The sequence below is a fragment of the Paramormyrops kingsleyae genome, chromosome 1 (assembly GCF_048594095.1).
Source record: "Paramormyrops kingsleyae isolate MSU_618 chromosome 1, PKINGS_0.4, whole genome shotgun sequence".
In the NCBI taxonomy this organism is placed as follows: Eukaryota; Metazoa; Chordata; class Actinopteri; order Osteoglossiformes; family Mormyridae; genus Paramormyrops; species Paramormyrops kingsleyae.
The window spans coordinates 12,526,183-12,548,602 of NC_132797.1; the positions used below are offsets into that span (position 1 = coordinate 12,526,183).

The 22,420-nt window shown below is 43.8% G+C and overlaps 1 protein-coding gene and 1 long non-coding RNA gene across 4 annotated transcripts in view; one reads left to right on the top strand and one right to left on the bottom strand.

Annotated features, from left to right (window-relative positions):
- The window catches only part of LOC111845648 (beta-1,4-N-acetylgalactosaminyltransferase 3-like), a 60,398-nt gene extending 40,165 nt beyond the window's left edge, over window positions 1-20,233 (bottom strand). The window contains exons 1-5 of one of the 3 annotated variants that reach the window (XM_072709807.1): window positions 20,026-20,233; window positions 4,893-4,924; window positions 4,571-4,639; window positions 3,998-4,093; window positions 1,016-1,106 (exon numbers count right to left, since the gene is read on the bottom strand). In XM_072709807.1, coding sequence (XP_072565908.1) covers window positions 1,016-1,106; window positions 3,998-4,093; window positions 4,571-4,639; window positions 4,893-4,924; window positions 20,026-20,233 — 496 coding nt within the window. Of the gene's footprint in view, window positions 1-1,015; window positions 1,107-3,997; window positions 4,094-4,570; window positions 4,640-4,892; window positions 4,925-8,917; window positions 8,944-12,106; window positions 12,134-20,025 lie in introns of those variants that run through there. The other 2 variants (XM_072709811.1, XM_072709813.1) reach the window with 2 other exon arrangements.
- Window positions 15,878-21,915, top strand: LOC140588204 (uncharacterized). The gene is made up of 2 exons (XR_011989521.1): window positions 15,878-20,096; window positions 20,174-21,915. It is a non-coding gene; the product is annotated as an uncharacterized lncRNA (long non-coding RNA).
- Window positions 21,916-22,420: the final 505 nt, after the last annotated feature.

Here is a 22,420-nt window from a genome sequence, read left to right on the forward strand (position 1 = left end):
CCTGTTTGCACTGGTGTTCCCTTCTGCTCCCTCCGTGTCCCCTCCGTCACTCCCTCGTCCCGTTCCCTTGGCCCCTGGGTGGTCCCCTTCTGTTCCCTTCTCCCTCTCGCCTGCGGCCCCTCCGGCCACTGCCCGTCGCCCGCCTGGGCTCCCTCGGGCTCCCCTTTGTCCTCCTTCCGTTCCGGTCTGGTCTCCCCTGTCCCCTCCGTGTCACCCTTTTCTGTCTGCCTGTCTGCGTTCCCTGTTCTCTGTCAGGTCTTGTCGTTTTTCTCGTCTTTGTTCCTGTTCTGTGTCTCTGTCCTGTTTCCCTGGTCTCGTTGATGGTTTCGTTCTTGTTTTCCAGGTCCTGTTCCCCGGTCCCGTCCGTCGCCTCCTCTCGGGCGCGCCCGGTGTGCGCGCCTTTGGGGGGGGGTTCTGTCACGCCCCGCTCCGTCCGCTCCCGATGTGTGCCACGCCCACCTCGTTACCTCGTGTGATTCCCTGATTGTTCTCACCTGTGATTCGTTACCCTTATCCTGTCTCTTGTATTTAGTCCGTGTCTAAGTCAGTGTACCCCAGATCTGTCATTGTAGTGTCTGTGAATGTTCCTGCCTGGTTACCCTCCGTCTCAATTAAAACCCTGTTTGTCCGTATTTACGGCTCCAGTCGCCTGCTTTCCGGCTCGCTTGCCCCGCACCGTGACACACACACACACACACACACACACACACACGAAGATTTGACCCCCCCACAACTCGATTTTTATATACCTATGCATAGTGTTTTTGAGTTATGTTGGTTTTTAAATATTAAATATGAGAATCCTCTGTCAATCTTCTTGAATTGTGTTTCTGTCAGCAAGCTCCTTCAGGCTGGACTGCGGCCCATAGAGAATGGAATAGCCAAAGTAAAGCTGTAAATGCCAAAACTGCTAATTGCTGGAACCATAATTACAGAATTACATGAGTAGCAGGAAGATGGTGGTAAGTGGCTCTTTGGGCCCCCGATGTAGGTGGGAACGAAAGCTGGGACGCACCACTTTTGCGAGGGTGGAGGTATCCGAAAATCCTGAGGCCGTAGTTGGTCCACATGGGTGACACTGCCAGCTTTTTCACTGTGATTCGGGACTGTGGGGGGGAAACAGCCTGAAATCACCTGACTATTACAAACATGAAAAACTGATTATACATGAATGGATGCATCAGCTAAATTGAACACACAATCAAGCCATGTCAACCATAATATTCCTATATCTGGTCACATGCAGAAAAAAACTACCAACAGCAGGAGGGAAAAAAACATAATATGTATTACAATATGCCATGTTTATCTTTACATGGGTACATTTGGCACGGTTTGAAAAAAAACTTTGAGGGAAGTACAGAGAGCATAGATGGGTCTCAGAAGACACTGTTGTAAGATCATACAGGTAAGCATAAACGTACCTCTACAGCCACTTCACCACAGAAGACAAATCTGATGCACATTTGTGCATGTTGGATAAGCTCCCACAGTTTACCCTTGTTTGTTTCTCTTGAAGATCAGATAACACTAAAGGCTAATTCATACTTCACTTTTCCACATGAGCTTACAGTTGCAGACGAGGGGACGTGATGTAAACATCGTCATCAGGGGCTGGAGGCGGACGGTGCGCGCAGAGCCCAGATTTTTTATATCTAGCGGAAACCATGTATGTCGACTGCGTCAAGATCATTGACTAGATATATCCAGTAGGTGGCGTGTGTGTAAACTTTGTCCTTTCAATTTCTTCTGCTCAAAATAATAAATATCAATAGTTCCGGAAACCTTTTCTCCTCTATATTTGTTCAAGATTAATGCTATATTGCTACAGACCCCCTAACAGGTCAGGGTGGGAGAATATTTTTTGGAAAAGTTTTATGTTCCCTTGCATTATTATTGATTGGGAGGCAGCATGAGGTTCAGAGGGCTAAGTCTCAGCGCCTGTGATCAGAAGGTCGCCAGATCAGGCCCGGCCTCAGCAAATCTGCAGGTCCTTGAGCAAGACCCTTAACCCCCAGCTCCCTGGATGCTGCTATGGGTGACTGCCCTTTTCGGCCAGCTTGCTCTCACCTACAGAGAGCAAGTTGAGAAAGGCTTAAAGAGAATTTCCCCAAGGGGATCAATAAAGTATCAATAATTATTTCCAATAATAATACTTTTGCGATCCCTCACAATAGTTTTCCGTTACAAATAACAACTGTACAGTGTCCGTTTAAAGTACAAAACATAGAATTAATCGACTAATAAGTATAAGCATAAACGATACAGACATGGCCAGTTGCGTGTGCTTTAAGTATTAAACTATGGGGGGCAATGCACACCATGTAACTTTCATATATGTGTTTTTATATGTACTTATTAATGGCTGCACTGTGTCCATTCACCACCAATAACTGTAAACAAGACAGCTGGGCTATTGAACATGAAGTGCACACGCAGACATTATTTAGGTTTATCCTTGCCATCACAGTGCAGCAAATACTGTAGCAAGTGAGCAAGTGTAGTGGGATCGCAAAACTATTTAAAAAAAATATTTTCCCAACCTGATCTCTTAGTGGCTACATATATTCCATGTATGGCTTGATTATTATTGATTTCAACCCAAAAAATAATATTTTATCACAAGAATCGAATAGTATTTCAATGAGAAATGTGATCAGGCAGAGGTAAATCGTAAATTGTAAACATATTTACTGTCCATATTGTTTGTGAGACAAAGCCGACATCAGTTACGTAGTTTTACAACAAAAGTTGTTTCTCATTTTAAAAACCCAAGACGACTTGAAACTTAGGGTTATAAACCTTATGTCATCCCACTTTTGTGTAAGCTTCATTCAGACTTAGGCAACATCTGCCCTCTGCGGGTCTGGAAGAATATCACTGCAGTACACATGCGCCAACCACAACCATCTACATCCATGGTATGAACACAAGCTTCCGCGCAGACGACCGTCCCCAGACGTACATAAGTACACAAAAGCGCACGTGGAAGGCATAAAGTATGAACTAGGTTTAACATTTATAGTCCTAGTTTAGCTAGGTGGCTGGCCTACACTCACAGGTAGAACTTAGGAATATCTGCCACAAGGGCAAACTAGGGTAGTTAATTAAAAATGTAGTCTGACAGGCATGTTTTTTTACTGGCCAGCGGGGTAGTGCTCAGATTTTGGTACTGAGCCTTTATTAAAAATACTCGCCGTGGGCGAGTGGGTGGGGCTTAATTTACAGTCCTGCCTACACTTGCAAGGGACCACAATGTCTGCTGTCTGCTGTGACACACAGAAGGATTTAGTGTAGCTAAACTAGCTAGTTACTGTATGTTAAAAAAAATCAGGGAAGTCACCTGCTGGCTGGCTTTGGAGGATTTTCCTCTGTGGTCTATCCAGGAAAAACGGAACCGGACCACAAATGCACTTCCACTTTGGAACAAGTCAGTCAGCCTCAAAGTGCAAAAACGCAAAAAAAAAACTGGGAAAATAATAGTGTTTTTTTAAATGTTTTTGCATTTTCTTAATGCTGCTGTGCACTTAAAGCCAGCAGCTACTCTGTTTATTAACACGCTTGATTATGTCAAACCAGTGCTACTGCAAGTCTTGTGTGCAATTTCCAGGATGCAAGCCAGCACCTTTGCACCTGTGTAGGACTGGGTGATATGGGCCCATTCCATTTAGCAGAATGGCGATATACCATATTTATCTTAACATTTTCTCCCATAAAGTAATAACAAAGAAACCGGTTCCAAGTCAAAACCAAATGTCCCCAAAGTCACACAGACACTTTTATTAACAGACAGCCATATATGTGCATGAAAAAAATTGGCTCAAAAATAAACTACCGGCATATATTATTTTATAATTTTAAATCAATATGAATTATATTGATATAAACCATATTGTATCATCCTATATCTCATATGAAAATATATCAATACATCTTAAAAACTCGATATATCGCCCAATGCTACACCTGTGAATAAACTGGTAGGGGATTTACTCACGTTAGGGTAAAGGGGATAGTGGGGATTTTTCCGGAGCTGGTGAGTGGAACTGCCACACCAGTCTTCAAAGACATGCAAATTAGCCTTTCCCATATACTGCAGCAGGAAAAAGGAAGAAGGAGATATTTTTGTTACCTTTAAATGAGCAGGACCAAAGAACACATGTTACAATACCCAGAAGAACCAGATGTAATAATTGCTATGAAGTTATACCAAGTTAAAGCCATTTGACTACAGCAAGGTAACAAATGCTTTGACTGCACATCGGTGCAGATTCATAGTGTGTAATGCTTATAAACCGATTAGGAAATATGAGATGTACAACTTCCTCATTGTGTACAAGGGGGACATGAAGAACCTGTTCAGTATGTGAGTTATGGCACAAATATCCTGCAAGACAGATATGCGTTACGATAAAGTGTGGCTGTATCCCAACATGTTCACTGCGGGATACAGCTAGCGTGATAGCGACCTGAAGCGAGGTGTGTTGATGACGCAGGGACCGTTTGTGCCCATAGGGGGCTCCCCGGGTTGTCCGAAAGAGAGGTGGGGGGGGGGACATGGAATTCATACCTCGGGCTTCCAAGGCCGTGACCTGTTGGCCTCTCGCTGGTGACTGCCATTTCTTTCGTCTCTGAAGACCTGAACATATAAGAAAAGAGAACTGGAAAAAGACAGAACCTGCACGTTGATAGATACAGTCTGGACCCCCTGCCACATTCTACAGGCCATTCTAGCCACTTTGCCGGGTTCCAACAAATCAGACATCGGTATTTCCATGCAACAGTTAGTTGCTTGCCAGTCACTTCTGCTAGAATGCACAACGCCTCGTCCTTAGAAATGAAAGAAAGACTAGAACTGTCACTTTTTAAACTCAGAACTTGGTCCACCTTACCTCCTCCTTTGAAATATCCTTTTGCTTCGCACCTGAGGTGGTGGGGGAGAAAAAAATAAATAAAATCAACAAAAACACAACTGACAGCAATATAAACACCAGACAAATCTTTGCTCTCAAATATACATTTCTGAAGTGTCAGGAAATTTCCTTCGCGAAGTGATGCCCGTAAAGGAATCCTATGGTCATTTAACTTCTGAACAACTGGGAAGAAACAACGCTTGTGTTACTGATGACCACTTGTATGGGAATTTTCATCAGTACAGGTCAAGGATATTTCATACATCTTCTCAAATCAATCATCTGCAGGTTATCGGCCAGCATAACGCATAAATATGCACAGAGAACACAGGCTTGTCAGGTAAGAGGAAACACATGGAATGTGTTAAAAACCAGAACAAGTTAAACATAATTCATACAAATATAGGGCACTTGCAGCACAGTGCTATCCGAATCCTAGCAGCTCTGTATCCACCTTTTGACTATATTCCAACAATTCTGACATGCTTTTTGTCACACCCCGATCGTGCCGGTCCTCCTGTGCCACGCCCCCCTCGTTAACTTCATGTCGATTCCCAGTGTCGGTTTTCAATTGTCTGTATTAGTTCTATGTATTTAAGTCCACGTCAGAGCTTGTTTCCCTAGTTCCGTCATTGCAGTGCCGTGGTTTCCCCTGTTATGCCCTTGCGTTCTCCCATTAAACCCTTTTATTTAACCCCGTTCCTGCTCTCGTTCGCCTGTTTCCCTGGTCGTGTCCTACGCCGTGTGACACTTTTCACCACAGCGCCCCCCAGCCAACCTGGGATTATATTCCCATCGGTTGAGGGAGGAGCCACTCCCAGCAGACACCGTCACATAAAACTGTGGGCTCTCAAGGTATTCCAAAGTCCAGCTGAAGGAGAAAGAGGGCCTTTAATTACCTCCCCCACCATGGGAGACACCAAGGGGAAGACACAGCGGCCTGCAGGGACGGTCCCGGCAGCCACGCTAGCATAGCCCAACCTCAAACACAAACACACAGGTCTCCTGCAGCAGAAGTGTTAGCATGTAAACAAAGTATGTTTCACCATTAAAAAAACATATTAGGGATCCGAGGAGCGTTAGCTCCCCATTATTATTATTATTATAATTATTATTATTAGGGCTCGAGGTGTAATGGGATGCCACCCCCCACCCCCATGCGAAAAAAAAATGACAAAAACCAACTCCACCCCCCCTAAAAATACCGACTATTTCAGGGCAGTCTCAGAAACACAATCTGGACTGCATGATGAGCAATACACCTCGCTTGGCAAAATTTATCAAGGACACACACACACACACACACACACACACACACACGCACACACACGCGCACGCACACGCACAAACACACACACAAAGATTTGACCCCCACCATGATCCATCCGCCTATTTTTACAGCAATAAAATCAACACAAACACTTTTTGTTTAAATCATAATATCCGTAAGATGTACAGAAGAGAATCTTAAATAGGCTTACAATTCTTAAGGATGGTTTTCAAAAGTTCTCCCTTGAACTGAATAATTGAGTGCAGTGCCGACCAGTACATCAAATACTGGCTATCATGCTATACATAAACCAGTAAATAAGCAAAGCAATAACACTCCAATGAAGAAACTAAAATTTATACGGAATGGCCAGGAGCTCAAAAAAAAAAAAAAGAACCATAAAGTAATAAAATTATAATCCAAGGAACTACTGCCTACCTAACTGCAAGGGGCTGCTACTGTATAGATCTTGAGCCACTTGAAAGCAGATCATATTTGGCCCACAGCCCAGAACAACCCAAATATGTTCCAAATATTTTTAATTGTTCTCACTCCCCGCCCCCCTTTACAGGTCCCTATCTAATACTTAGGCAAGACAGATATGCTGTATTGAACCTGAGCAGGTCATTCTGGAAAAACGAAACCCTAACACAAAGTGAGGAAGCCTGAATTAACCAGCAAACCCAACAAACACGAAACACTCACAGATTTTTATATTAAGAATACATACATAATTGTATATAAACATGTGTATGTATTAAATTATGCAAACATTTGTACTCTAATTTAGGGGACGGGATGATGCAGCATGCGTTTTCAATTAAAAATGTTTAATGTGGCAATAAGTGCTTTCTTACTAATAAGTGCCATTGAGTGAGAGGAGATTAAAGAAAGGTGTAATGTTTTTGCCCTGCCCTTTAGACTTTGTGCTGTAGAAAATGACCCTGTAATGGCACTTTACAGGAATCCCATCAGGCTGGTTTCCGGTTCCCTCTGGTTTGTGAATTGTAAGGCAGTTCCTTGTTTACTTTGCGTCAAATCCAGAGCAACCAGTATAAAAGCGGTCAGGTCGAAACACAGTCCAGGTTTTTGCTCCCCCCCAGCTCCCTACACACCTGCACCAGGTATTCAGTGTTTTTGCTTGTTTGGATCAGTTGTGCTGGAGGGAGCAAAAATGTGGACCTGCTAGGGGTCCCTGAAGACTGGGTGGTGAAACACTGCCCTAGAGTATCCAGGAAAGATTTAATCCTGCTACATTAATCATCCATCCATCCATCATTCAGTATCTTAGAAAAGGGCTCTGACAAATTGGCACTACTGACAGCAAGGAGAGTGTAATCTAGTCAGAATGAGCCGAAAACTTCAAAATACAGTGAAAGCAGCAGTCTGACAGATTTCAGCTGTGACGATGGGCCCAATCTTGGGCTCCTCCTGCCTGTGGCTTCTGAAGGTGACCATTAAAACGGGAGCAAGACCACAGATGGTCAGAAGCAACCTGCAGGGAGGTGCGGGTATGGCTGCACGATTTAGAAAGAAAATGTGACTCAGGAGTCTTTTGCTTAGAATTGAGATCACGATTATCTGCAACGATTTTTTTTCCTTGAATTTAAAACATTTATTGCACTCATTAAACTGCAAAAGGAGACCACAATAAAACATGACTGTGCCAAACATAACTCACCCAGGACCGACATATCAACAACTGACAACAGAAAGGAAATGTTCAATTGGCCATTCAGTCAGGGTAACCAAAACAGCCACACCAAAAGGTGATTTTTAATTTTGAAAAAGAATAATTAAAACAGCAACACTTGATTTTTATCACCTGTGAGAGTAAAAATGTTTTAGGGAAACTTGATCTCCCTGCGCTATAATGTCCATATACAGAATTGAAAGGAAGAAAAAGCCTGTTTTACGCTCCGTGTCGGGCGAGCGGAGAATCAGGCGAGAGAGCCGTGAATACTATAACACGGGGGTTTATTCAGGGCAGACAGCAACGAACAGTAAACATCACCAATGACAGATCTAGGGAAACTCACGCAAACATGGACTAAATACACAAGACAGGTTGAACTGAACAAGCAACAGGTGATTACAATCGGGGTAGTACACGTATGTAATGAGGGACGTGGCACACACGAGGATCGTACGAGCCGGGCGTGATAGACCCCCCCCCCCCCCCCAATAGGCGCGCCCAGAGGTATGATTATTCAGGGGAGGTGACAGACGAGACCGAAGAGCAAAAATCATCAACGGGACACCAGGAACAAGACAGAAACACAGAACAGGCACAAGGGCAAAAGCCACGACAAGACCTTGACACAGAACAGGGAACGCAGACAAACAGACCAGGAAGGGAGAAATAGAGGGCACAAAGAACGGAGGAACAAAAGGACCAGGAGTGAACGGAGGCACGACAGGGGGACGAGGAGCAGAGACAGGAGGGACAAAGGGACGAGGAGCAGACAAGGGAGGCCAGACAGGAACGGACGGGGGATAAAAGGGGAGCCCGAGGGAGCCAAGGCGGGCGACGGGCAGCGGCCGGAGGGGCCGCAGGCGACAGGGAGGCAGGAGCAGGAGGGGACCACACAGGGGGCAAGGAGACAGGCCGAGGGACAGACGAAGGGGACAAGGAGGGAGTCGGAGGGGGCACCAGCGAAAGCAAGGACAAGGGGGAAGCCGGAGCAGGCAACGGGGCACCCAGATCCGGGGAAGGCGCCGTCCGACAACGCACCGGAGCAGGGGGACTCGCAGGCGACCGACGAGGAGTTGGAGGCGGGACCGAGGCCAGGGGACGAGGCGTCGGAGGGGGACCCGCAGGCGACAGCTGACCTGGAGCCGCAGGACCTGCAGGCGCACCCCGAGCCCCAGCCAAGGCAAACGAGGGCGAGCCAAGGGGCAGGGCGGGCGGGGCCCCGGCCCTGCGCTTGTGTCCCCTCCCCTTTCGGGACACAGAAAGGCGGGGTCTTGAAGGGTGTCGGCCTTGCTGGGGTAAGGGCAAAGGAGTCATAAGGGAGGTCCCCCGAGGGGTCCCACTCGAGCTCCTCCTCCAAGGAGGAAGGAGCGGTGGTCGGACTCTCTGGGACCTCCTCGGGGACTGGAGCAGGGACCGGGACAGGCAGATACTGGGCCGGGGCATCAGGCGCAGGCAAAGCCAGAACAGGAGCCACGGGAGCAGCAGCAGGTGGAGGCTCGGGCAGAACAGGGGGCGGAGCCGCAGCTGGAGCCGCAGGCGTGGCGGCAGGCGGTGCTGCCAGAGAGACAGGTTGGACGGGCAAGACAGGCGAGCTGGGCTGGACAGGCACTGCAGCAGCGGCAGGCAAGGGCGCTGCGGGCAAAGCAGTGGCTGGTGAGGGCGTAGCAGCAGGCGCCGCCGATTCATGGCCAGCTGGGGGCGCCGTAGCACACACCAACTCATGGCCAGCAGGGGGAGCCAAAGCAAGAGCCTCAGGTGCAGCTTGAAGTGGGGCTGGTGCAGGATCCCCAGGCATAGCTGCAGGCAGAGGGGCTGTAGGCGGCCATAGCTGAAGGTGGCGCCAGAACCTCAGGCGCAGCGGAAGGCAGTGCCGCAGGCACCGCCGACTCTCGCCCGGGCAGGGGGCGCTGACGAGACGGGTAGGGCAGACAGGACAGGCGAGACTGGTATGGTGGCGGAGTCAGGCGGTGCTGCGGGCAGAGCGGCGGCAGCAGGCAGGGCCGCGGGTAGAGCTCAGGAACCCCGGGCAGCTCAGGAACCCCGGGCAGCTCAGGAATAGGCATCAGGGTTAATGCCGGGCGAACAGGCGTTGCCCCTTTAAGGGCCTTGGATACCTGGGGAATGGCATCCCTTACCGCGCATATCCCTCCTTGGCCCAGGCATGCTGCCCGAAAGTTGTAAGCCTCCAAAGCTGGCCGGCTGCTCATCGGCGGAGCTGGTAGCGGGAGCGACTTCCCGGAACATCGGGAATTCCCCGTGCCTACTGGCAGGAATGACAGCGGGGCGAAGTGAGCAAGCCCCCAAGAAGATCGTCGGGGCTTCTTTCCTTCCTTTTCCCCTGCGCCTCTTCTTTCTTCGGCCGGGGCAGGTCGGTGGAGGCGGGGTTGCCTCTGAGAAAGCAAGGCTTGAGCCGCTTCTCCGTCACCAGTTCGACAATCCGCTGAAGGTTAGCGCGTACTTCCGCTATTGCATGCGTTTCCGTGCGTGGGGTAACCTCTTGTAGGCGGGTCCAACTCAGGTCGGCTAAGTCGGATAAGCCGGGGTCCTCTCGGACCTCCGGCTGCTCACGCCAGTACATCACCTCTTGCAGCAGGATGAGCCATGGGTCTTCTTCCTGCTGCGGTGAGTCTTTCGGGAGATCTGTCATTCTGTTACGCTCCGTGTCGGGCGAGCGGAGAATCAGGCGAGAGAGCCGTGAATACTATAACAGGAGGGTTTATTCAGGGCGGACAGCAATGAACAGTAAACATCACCAATGACAGATCTAGGGAAACTCACGCAGACATGGACTAAGTACACAAGACAGGTTGAACTGAACAAGCAACAGGTGATTACAATCGGGGTAGTACACGTAGGTAATGAGGGGCATGGCACACACGAGGATCGTATGAGCCGGGCGTGACAGCCTGATCTTAATCTAGCTGACTAACGAAGTAAGAATTGCACATGCACAACATGTGATGTTGGTATTAATATCACACATCGACCAGCCCTGTAACATACAGCCATTTTTGAATTCAGTACAAAATACCCTGCCTTGCACTGTGATGTGACAGTACCGGTTCTTACGCCAGTGGAAAACCAATACCTGGAAGTACCATACATTTGCTACTTTCTTGAAGTACCAAAAGTAAGGTACCCGGTAGGGCTGCACGATTTGGGGAAAATATCGAATTGCGATTTTTCCGACAGTAATTGCGATTACGATTTGATTTTCAATTTATTTATTTTTTATGTCAAGCTTCATTTCAATATTAAGTGTGTAGTAATTTTAAAACATATGAAGCAGCATGAGATACCATCAGTATTAACTGGTCTATATTATAATGCAAGGATGAGAATTAAAAGATGTGATGTGTCAAGTTAAATAAAGTAATAATGAAAACAATTGCAGCAAAAAGAAAAATAGCGATCTTGCAGGTAACGCTTATTGACCTCCTAATAACACTAGAACCGCCTTTTCCCAAGCCAATGAACAAGCAAGAACTACTTCGGTGTATGCAGCCCTTTTGTTTGCGCTATTGTGTTGTTAGCTGCTGTTATTAACACTAATAACACTCAAAAAACCGTATAATGTTCATAACAGAGTGGCTGTTCTGTCCTGAAACCGTAAAGCTGGAAATTTTTAAACGTAGTATGCATTTTATCAGGGGCGTAGCAAGCTTTTCAAAAGTGTGGGGGATGAATTACTTCAGCTGTTTTAATTGATTTAATATTGAAACTGTTTGTGATCAATATTCATTCAAACATCAATAGTTTTACTAATGAGGTTTCTGCTGAAATACATCTGAACATACTGTACCTTATCTGAAACTAATAAAAGTAACATTCCTACTATACTGTACTACATGAAAGACACACTGCAGACTTCAAGTATTTCTCACATGGATATCCAGCGAATTAAATAATTTAATTTATTATCTGTAAAAACAAAAAACAACATCGAAAAGGCATGTGATGTTTTAAAATATACGGCTTGTTTACCTCAAGAGCTTCGTAAAAAGACCTGAAAACAACAGCGAAACCGTGTACAAATCAGCGCGCGACAGGGGAAACCTAGGGAAACTGAACTGCCCGGAACACCGGATTCGCCATTGACGACACCAGCTGGCTGTAAAGTGCGCGTCAACCGGGCTAGGCTCGAGGAGCATCTCAGCCCCAATAACAGCAGTTTTTTTTTATTCACAGAACCGGCCAGTATAAGAGTAAGTTTCAAATTTAACTCACTCTCTCTTCGCAGCCTCAAAGACAATGATGGCGTGAATGCGCGATGGCGCTGGCGGGTAAGGTTGAGTATGGGACATTCCGAACAGGGGGCCGCGCGCTCCTTCTTCGGTTCAGTCTCTGTCCAGAGATGACCTTTAGATGACTATTTTCATGTATTTAAAAAAACTGTGATTTATCTACAACTACGTGTATAATACGCCCCCCGCACAAAAAAAACTGTGTGACCCAGTTCGCTATATAAAAACAGGGATGCACAGCGCAAGCCTTTAATTTCCGTTGGTAATTTAATGTCGGTGTTTTCACTTTAAGAGCGACTTTTAAAAGTTCTCCACATCATTTTAATTGCTTAATTATCCAAATATGTTGCATGCATTGCAGTGGAAAAACTGCTTTGTTTAAAGAGAAAAAGAAGATGCTTTATTTATATAGCACCTTTCATACATGAAATGCAACTCAAAGTACTTTACAATAAAGTGAAATGTGATTTTAAAAAGCTTTTTAAAACAATGAAGTGATTCTGCTTCTCTGCTATGGGTATAACGTATTCCAAAGTTTCAATGTTGAAAACAGGACCCTTAGTCAACATTGATTCAATGGCTCATTTTCAACATAGAAATTGTTGTTGTTGTAAAAATGTTGATTTAAAGTTGAAGTTGTAACTTCAACCACAAAACAAACTTTCTGACCATAATTCAATGTTGAATCAATAACGATTGCTATCTGGGAAAGTACCTGGAAAACGGAGATGTAAATAATCATAACAACCATAAGTTCCCGCCTCCTCTGCACGAGCTGACCGATAAATCTAATACACCAAGAGAGGCAAGACTTAAGGCAGAACAGCCAATCATCAGCCGGTGTCATGTTTGAGAGGGAGGGGAGAGGAGAGCTGAAGCGAGCGTAGACACAGAGCGGCCAGAGAAACGGAGGAGCGAATGCGAAGGCATTTGTTCAAAACTGCGGGAAAACTGTAGAAAAAGTGTGGGTGATGAACCCTCTCACCGGGAAAAGTGTGGGTGTTAAAACACCCACATCCCCCACGGGTGCGACGCCCCTGCATTTTATAAAATGTTGAATAAATAGAATTAGTTGTTTATTGGTGATTTCATGTTGGTCGAAGTTTCAGCTTTTTAACAACTGTATACGTTATTTTTTATACAAATCAATTCAAGTGAAACTAAAATGCAGTTTTCGACTGAAGCAGCTTATCATTCCTTTGCTTTGTTACTCGGACAAATACAAAACGAATGATTAAACATTATATGCGTCTCTTTTTGTATGTTTTCTAAATAAGACGGCGTGCCCATACCCAAGTGTAATAGCGATTAAAGCAATCTATTCTTTTAGTATTTATGTTAAAGCAAGACTTTTATTTTATTACTGTTGTGGGATTAATCTTTGGAAACACTTAAATTTAATAAGCACAAAAACATATGATATAAACACCACCGTATTGTGGGTTTTACGGCTTTTTTGGAGATCACCAATTCCGCTGCTGTGAGATCTTTACTGACTGTCTCGTTGTTTTGATGGGTTAGCGGTATACTAATGCTACTGCCTATTAACAAAAAACAAAGGTATGATACGCTGAAGTATATTGCAGCTGGTGTTTAAAAGGAGCTTGCCGGTTCTATTGATGACAGGACCTTCCTGAAACAATCTCGGACCATGTAATAGGAAGGCAATTCACTTATAGCTCAGTAGCGGAATCAGTATTTTTCCGCACCGCGAATGTAACATTTTCCTTGGGTTTCACGTGTTTGCTGTTTGTGGGCCTATACGCCTTCTTGGGCCACTTCTGATTGGTGAACATGACTGGCACGCGAGAAGCACGGCACTTGTGATTGGTGAGAATGACTGTCACACAGGGAGCACGGCATGAATTTGTAAAAGTATTCTCACAGCAGTTTTAAACCCTGGGTCCGACGTGCTGTATAATGTATATCCTAAATCGTGATTTTTGAGACTTGCTAATTGCGTTGTTTAAAATCGCGATTTCGATTTGAAATCGCTAAATCGTGCAGCCCTAGTACCCGGTGTGGTTGGAAAGCACCCTTTAGAGAGGATGCAAAATTATGGAACACTTGAGACCCTCTGGGGAAAAGTAGGAGCGCTTCTTTTGATACAGCTGATGTAATACAATGCAGAAGAACCATTGTAATTTAGAAATGAGATCGCATAAAGGTATGAATTGAGATTGTTTTTTTGCTATTAATTGTGCAGCCCTAGGTGTGGGACAACACCCTCAGCACAAACGGGACAGTGCACTCAAGGCAGGCCACTGAGTAAGGTTAGAGGTTAAACTGTTGGGCACGAGGAGATTTGATTCAATTACATTTACTGATGGGAGTGATTTAATGTACTGGAAATCTTTCATTTCTATCACAATTCAATTCTATTCTGTTCAATTTACTGCCTAATTGATTATTTTGATAACTTAAATTCAAACACTTTAACTTCACTGAAAAAAATCAGGTAAAATTTTTAACATTTAAGTTTCCCTTTCAAAAAAAATCAAGCAACTACACACTATAGCAGCAGGGGACCCCCACTCCACATAGTTTGGAGAAATTTCTTGGAATGTATCATCTGCAGGTTACCACCCACCTTCACTTTGGGCTAAACTAAAGCAGAAGAACCACAGTGACGAACCAAAGAACCACTACTTGAAATGACCATCTGAAGGAGAGATAAAGGCTGAGGTTGACCAGGGCAGCTGTTACATGGCCGACCTGACTTGTTGGACGTATGGTGTACTATGATGGCACCATGCGAAGAGTCACTGACCTCTTCTGTACAGCCATCTACTCTGCTGCAGGGCTGGACTGGTAATCTGGCATACCGGGCAAATGCCCGGTGGGCCGACGCACTTGGGGGCTGGTCGATATAATATGATTTTTTTTTTAATTGGCCAACGACCGGCCCATACAGCAGGGACAGCGGCCCATTGGTTCATTTTCCATATTGACACTGGGCTGGCCTAATCATCTCTTAACAGGCTCCACCCCTCCCCCTCTGTTTCTTGTGACAGACGCAGCCTGACTATATAGTATATGCATATCTACAGGGACCGCAAGGATGGTGTACTTGTTGGTTGTGTCCGACCGATTGTGGTGGGCCGGTCTGAGCAAAAATGCCAGGGCCCTTTTTTTGTCCCAGTCCAGCCCTGCTCTGCTGTTAATGTTTGCTGCAACAGATGGCATGCATGCTTTATTAGCAGGGTCAGGCCATTTATCTAACACTACTAGAGCATTGCAGGGGATAAAAGCAGGGGTGCGACAGTAAACAAAATTCACAGTTCGGTACAAACCACAGATTTAGGTTCACGGTTCGATACAATTTTGGTACAGCAGGGACAACAGAATTTGTTTTGAAATTATTTATTTATTATTAAACAGGAACAATTGTAAATCAAAGGCAGTGTGTCTGTCATGTCTGAATAACAAACTAAATCCAAGGTTGGGTAAGTTACTTTAAAAAATGTAATACTGTACAGTTACTAGTTAATGTAATCAGTAATGTATGGGTCTAAGTAATCTAAATATCACAAAAAAAAGTAATGTAATTACTTGTAGTTATTTTTGGATTATATTAATGCCAACTAAAGACAAGAGTAAAGAGTAAAGATCACTTTCTTATTAGGCAACAGAACATGTTCAAATAAAAATATACCGTATTTTTCGGACCATAAGACGCACCTTTTCCTCCCCCAAAAGAGGGGAGAAAAAGTCACTGCGTCTTATGGTCCGAATATTGCTCTGCTCACATGCTTTAACCCACTGGGGTCGAATGCATAGTTGGCGACGCAGCGTACTTCTCGCGTCTATTTCAGTTTATCTCTCGCTGAAATCTTAATGTAGAATCATGAAAAAACGCTGCCTAAATCCGTAATCTGTCTTCTTTTCAAAACGTCCATTGTCGGAAGTATTACAGTTTTTAAAATTAGGTTAAATCGGCAAAAAATTACCCCCTTACTTTGTTTTACCTGCATCGGGGCCGTGTAGTACCGCTGTCACCCGAAGATCGCTATTCACATTCTAAATAGCCGCATTAGCGCGTATTCAAATTGCATTCGCATGGTAATTTGGTGAACAACGCAACGGTGAAACACGATCCAAATACATCCCCATCAGCGCCATAAAAGGGGGGAGGGATGTGGCCAGGTGTCAATGGATCATTCATACACATGAAAGTTTTTTGTTACTGAAGTGTCTCCTTGTTTCTTTGTACTTTTATTGTTTTTTACTGACTTTATTTGTTAATAACAGTGATAATGGTTCTTAATGCTGCTGTTGACTACTGTTCACTGTACATGGTTGACGTAAAATATTGTAGGACACTATTTGGTTCAGAATCTTTTTTTTCTTCATTTCCCTCCCCTACAACTAGGTGCGTCTTATGGTCCGGTGCGTCTTATGGTCCGAAAAATACGGTACATACATGATTATAGAACATTATCAGGTTAACATCGTGGCATTTTTCCCCCTCTAGACACAGTAAAGAACTAGTAAGACTAATCATACATATTTATTTTTTGTATCCAGATAACATAGCAAAGTTACTTGTATTCCGTTACTCCCCAAGTCTGACTACGTCACATCTAAATATACAGATATGTAATCAAATATGGCTGCATATCTGTAGAGATAAACACCCCTAAAGCCCTAAGGAATTTTAGCCTGATCTGAATTTACTGGTGAAAGTGTCTTTAGAAGCCACGGGGAGACTAACTTGCAGAGGCTGTTTCTGCCTTGCTCTGGTCGTACACACACTTGGATGATGACGTCTCAAATAAGTTAGCATATTGGATGTATTTCCAGCAACATATACAAGTCTGGTATAAGAGCTGACAGACTCTCAGTCTCATCAACAACTATCTCTCCTGTGTTGCTGTAATTTATTAGGAAATCAAAAACGTTCCCTAAACCACTGATGACGATCACTACAGTAAAAATCCCGTTATAGTGGACTCGCTTATAACGGAATATCGTCTATAACGGACGAGGTCCGCTGGTCCCAGTCGCGAGCCTTCAAGAACATGCAGAAAAAAACAAAGGAAATAGCGGACTCGCATATAACGGAATTTCGCTTATAACGGACAAACAATTTGGTCCCCAGAGCCGCTTTTAGCAGTAGTTTTGTTCGGCTATAACGGACATGCAGCTTCGCCGATAAGGCGCCTGGTGTACCGGTGATATCCAGCGCAGATACGTACTCGGGATTATTAATAGTCAAACATCTGATCAGGTAAAATTGGATTACTACATGTACAATATAATAATCTACACCACAAGTGTGTCTGCTGGGGTGTGGCATGAGTAAATTGTGTCCTGTAGTTGTGTTCTGGGCATACATACTGTTTTGCCATGTCCCTTAAAGTCCGTTATAACGGGATTTTACTGTAACATTAGCCATACCCAGCTTACAGCTACGATTAGCATAATGTTTTCCATGTTGAACATCTGCTTGTAAAGCTAGGTTTCACCCGTATCAATAAATGTATGTGTGTGATTGCACATACTGGGCTGAAAACGGTAAACCGAAAGGTACACAACGAATATTCGAGGGGGAATTCGCACACTTGAAACTCTTGTTCTTAGCCTTGCTGGCTCATCTCTTTCTAGCTCTTCACCTCAAATCACCATTGTTATTGTGTATAGATCACCTGGGCCATACAGTAATTTTCTTAAGGAGTTTGCTGATTTTTTAACAAACCTGGTGGTCAGTACTGACAAAGCTGTTATTGTGGGTGATTTTAACATTCATATAGAGAAAGATTGTGATCCTTTAAAAATAGCGTTTACAGCTATTCTTGACTCTCTATGTGTATGTCAGAATGTAGTCGGGCCTACTCATGCCTGTAACCATACCCTTGATTTGATTATTAGTCATGGCATCCTGGTGGAACATGTATCTATTATACCTCAGAGTCTTCTGCTCTCAGATCATTACTTGTTAACGTTTGAAATCCAATATAGCCTCCCGTTGACCACAGCTCCAAAGTACAGAATCAGACGTTCCATTGCCTCACTAACTACAACAACATTTATGAAACAACTTCCACGGTCCTTCAGCCTTACATCTGAAGCATCGTGTATAAATGAACTTGAACAGGCGACTGCAAACATGGAAAAATCCCTTTGTAGCACACTAGATCTTGTAGTTCCACTTAAGAAGATAAAGCATAGAGATAAGAAACCTGCCCCCTGGTACTCTGATCATACACGGGAACTGAAACAGGCATCACACAAGCTAGAGCGCAAATGGCGCTCAACTAAACTAGAAGTTTTCAAATCTGCATGGAAAGAGAGCCTGTCTAAATACAGACAAGCAGTAGTGACTTCTAGGTCTGTGTATCTCTCCAGATTAATAGACAGGAACAAAACCAATCCAAAATTCCTATTTGAATCTGTGGCTAGGTTAACACAAAATTCTTCATTAAACTCGCAAGCTCTTAAGAGTAATGACTTTATTACATTTTTAATGGTAAAATAACTAAGATTAGACAGACCATCCAGTGCACATCCTTAGCTACCTACAGCTGCCAGCCTCCTGCTAGTCTTATGCCTATCAATAATAAGACCTTTGAATCTTTCATTCCTATAAAACACTCAGAACTCTTGAGTTTAATTTCCTCCTGTAAATCCTCTACTAGCCTCGTAGACCCAATTCCTACAAGATTCTTCAAGGAAATTGCACCGCAGACTAGCAATACCCTGTTAAATGTGTTAAACTCATCTCTTAACCTTGGATATGTTCCAAAACCTTTTAAAATGGCTGCTATTAGACCTGTCCTAAAGAAACCAAATCTTGAACCTAGTGTTTTAGGAAACTATAGACCTATCTCAAATCTTCCTTTCATTTGAAAGATCATGGAAAAGGTTGTAGTTCGTCAGTTGTCTTCTTTCCTACAAAAAAAATATACTAATGAATTATATCAGTCTGGCTTTAGACCAAAACATAGCACAGAAACTGCTCTAGTCAAAGTAATGAATGATTTACTTATGGCTTCTGACCGTGGCTGTATATGAAGGATGGGCTCCCCCTTTGAGTCTGGTCCCTCCCAAGGTTTCTTCCTTCTCGGGAGTTTTTCCTTGCCACTGTCGCCTATAGCTTACTCACTGGGGGCTTTGGGTGGGGATACTGTAAAGCGCTTTGAGACGATGTAATGTTGTGATAATGCGCTATACAAAAATAATTTTTGTTGTTGTTGTTGTTGATGAATACACCTGCCGGCCCAGTGGAGATAAGACTATTCTGCTGAGGTTTCAGCTAGCAACCACCCAATCACTGTAGTTGGTTTTGGTTTTGTTCCTTGTGCCCCTGCTTGTGTCTTTACCTGTTTAATTCCCTAGTGTTGGTTTATGTTTCCTTGGTTAGTTCTTAGTTTCCCTGTTTTTAGTTCCTTTGAGTTATTAGTTTCACCTGTGCCCTGTTTCCCTGGTCTTTGTTAATTAGTCTCACCTGTCCTGTGTTAGTCTCGTTACCCCTTTAGTATTTTAGTTCCTGCTTCTGTTTAATTCACGAGTGGTTCATTGTTCTGTTTCATGGATGTTAGATGGTTTAGATATTTTCAGTGTTCAACGTGTATTTGGTTTTTGTTATTTAGTTTTTGTTAATCCCTTTTTAGTTTTTGACCCCTCGTGGTCCTTTTGGTTTTGTTGCGTTTCTAGTGTTTTCTGTTTTATTTAATAAGCCCTGTTTGATTTTCTTTGAGCCGCAAGTGGGTCGTTTACCTTTTTTTTTTGTGCACCATGCCTCGCTCTCGTGCCCGAGCCGCCCGCATCCATGACAAAACCAACTTTTGATTAATTTACTCTATACTCGTTACTGTTCTCGAATAACAGGTTCCTCCCTGAATGAGACAGTAAATAAGATTCCAGACAGAAAAAAGTAAACAGCACATATCCAGCACTTACCAAGTCCGTAGTTACCGGCGTTTTCCTTTAAGTAAAAGTAGGTTGTGAATAAGCCGACTATCAGCAAGGAGGTAAATATGAGGTACTTAACAATGCGACGCATATTCTTGTGATGGAATAAGTGCAGCATTTTGGCGACTGCCGACAGACTTATGAGATGCATGTGTCGCAAGTTGGGCTGAGCAGCAGCAGAGACGTCCGAGCTCATGGCGAGCTGAGCTGTTCGTCGAGTGTTCCGCGCTAAAAAGAGGCCACACCCCCGATGAGGTGTCCGACAAGATACTGACGGACAGGTAAGATGCACCGCGCTGAGAATAAAGCGAAAGGACCTGCAGCAGTTATTTACTGTATATTGGATAACATTCCAAACATTACAGAAACCAGACTAGCGAGATGTGTGACGCATTTTTGATTTTCATGTAGAAGGTGCAAAACAAAAGTTATTTGTTATATTTTTATTACGATAAATATGGTTGATCCGTTGACATTTTGCTTAAAAAAAACGTTTATTCCAGCTCTCATGCAAATTATATTAGTGGGAAAAGACCAAAAGAAGATATTCTTTAGTGTCACAGAATCCCAAATCTATTGTCTTTTAGGTAGTCATTTTGCTTTGACACATGTTGTGGATGCCAGCCCACGACTTCATATGAAATTTATTTTAGACTGTTATTTAGGCCAGTGTGCAACCAGTCAGCGCAATATTTTAAATCGGCGCAATGCTGTAATAGATGGAAGGTCATCGCGGCAGCAGCGAATAAGGAGGCTTGTTAGCAGAGGAGAATGACATTTTTATTACAGTCCTGAACAGGACTAACACAGGAACTGTACATGTAACAAATACACACAAGGGGCTATTTATGATGGCCGGCGAGGCAAGATGATATGCAAATCCCGCCGGCGGTACAATATCCCTAGTCAAAAATTCCTTTAGGATTTTCACCTTTTCCAATAGAATCCTTTAGGATTCCAATAAATTTATCCAAATCCTATTGGACAATCTATCGACTTTATAGAAAAACTGTTTGGTTCTATAAGAATATTCACAGTCCCATTGGAAATGTATATATTTCTTATGGGACCACCCCTGACCCTGAATAGGATAAGCAGTTTCAGAAAATGAATGGATTGATCTTACAATATACTAGCTGCTTTCTATATGAATTACCAGTCTTAATGTTAATTCGTACTGAGAATAAATTGTTTCTAATGATGCATTCAAATTAAATATATGTAATTTCAGTTCTGTACATTTTGTATAATTCTTCAAATTCACTCATTTGTGGACATCACAATCATACTTAAGGTTCTGTTGAGTGATCGAACAACAATATGTTTGCTATAAAAATTCAATACATTTTTCACAAATGCAGAAAATGCCTATTTTATAATAAATATTATTTTAATACTTTTATACCAGATCCAAAAGACATAGCATTTAATAAACATTACTTAATTCAATCATTACATTTTGAAAGATATTTATCAATGAGCTGCTAAATTAAATGTTCTTATTTATAAGTTCTGTCAACTGGATACATGTCACGCCTCGGTGGGCGGGACCACGTGACCAAGCCTCCTGACGATCATCTATTTAACCGGCACTCTGACTAACCACTGTTGCGAAGTATCGTTGCCCTCATGCGCCCTACTAAGCATTCTTCCTCTTTTTTGTCTTCTGTGCCACGTCGTCTGCCCTGCCTACCCTGCCCGACCTGCCTGCCCGCCTCGTCTTCCTGATCCCTGCCCTGCTTCATCTGTGTTCCCTGGTGTGCCCGTCTTGATCTCTCCGGCTCACGACCCTCTACCTGCCTTCTCAACCATCGCTTGTTGCCTGCCCCTTTGGACTTGTCTGTTGTTCGGTGTCCCAATAAACCTCTGGGTCTCCTGCATCTGGGTCCAGCCTGCTCTGTTCTTCCCGGACGTGACAACAACAACTTACCTGGCTACCTCAGTATGAAATAGTTGAATTTGAAACAGTGGATTATTTGCTTTGTTTTTGGTGATGTTAACAATTGATTTAATCACCCCAATGCAGCCATTTCTTAGCTCAACAGTGTAACTTATGCATGTGCCCTTTTCCATAATTTTCAGTTGCGAAAACCTTCCCTCTAATAATTGCTCTCTCATAGACTTCAGCCATGGCAAGCTCATATTCAACAGATAAATCAAACAATGGCAATAGAATGTTTTTCTCAGTTCAAGTATTTCAAGTTTGTTCAAGTATTTTCTGGCGGGGACAACCCAGGAAAACAATATCATCAATATGTTTTGCTTTTGTGTCAAGAGGGTAGCCACTTACCCAGTCATTACCTACACTGTAAAAAAAAAAAAATGTAATATACACAGAGAACACGGGCTTGTTAGGTAGGAGGAAACACATGTCAAGCACTAC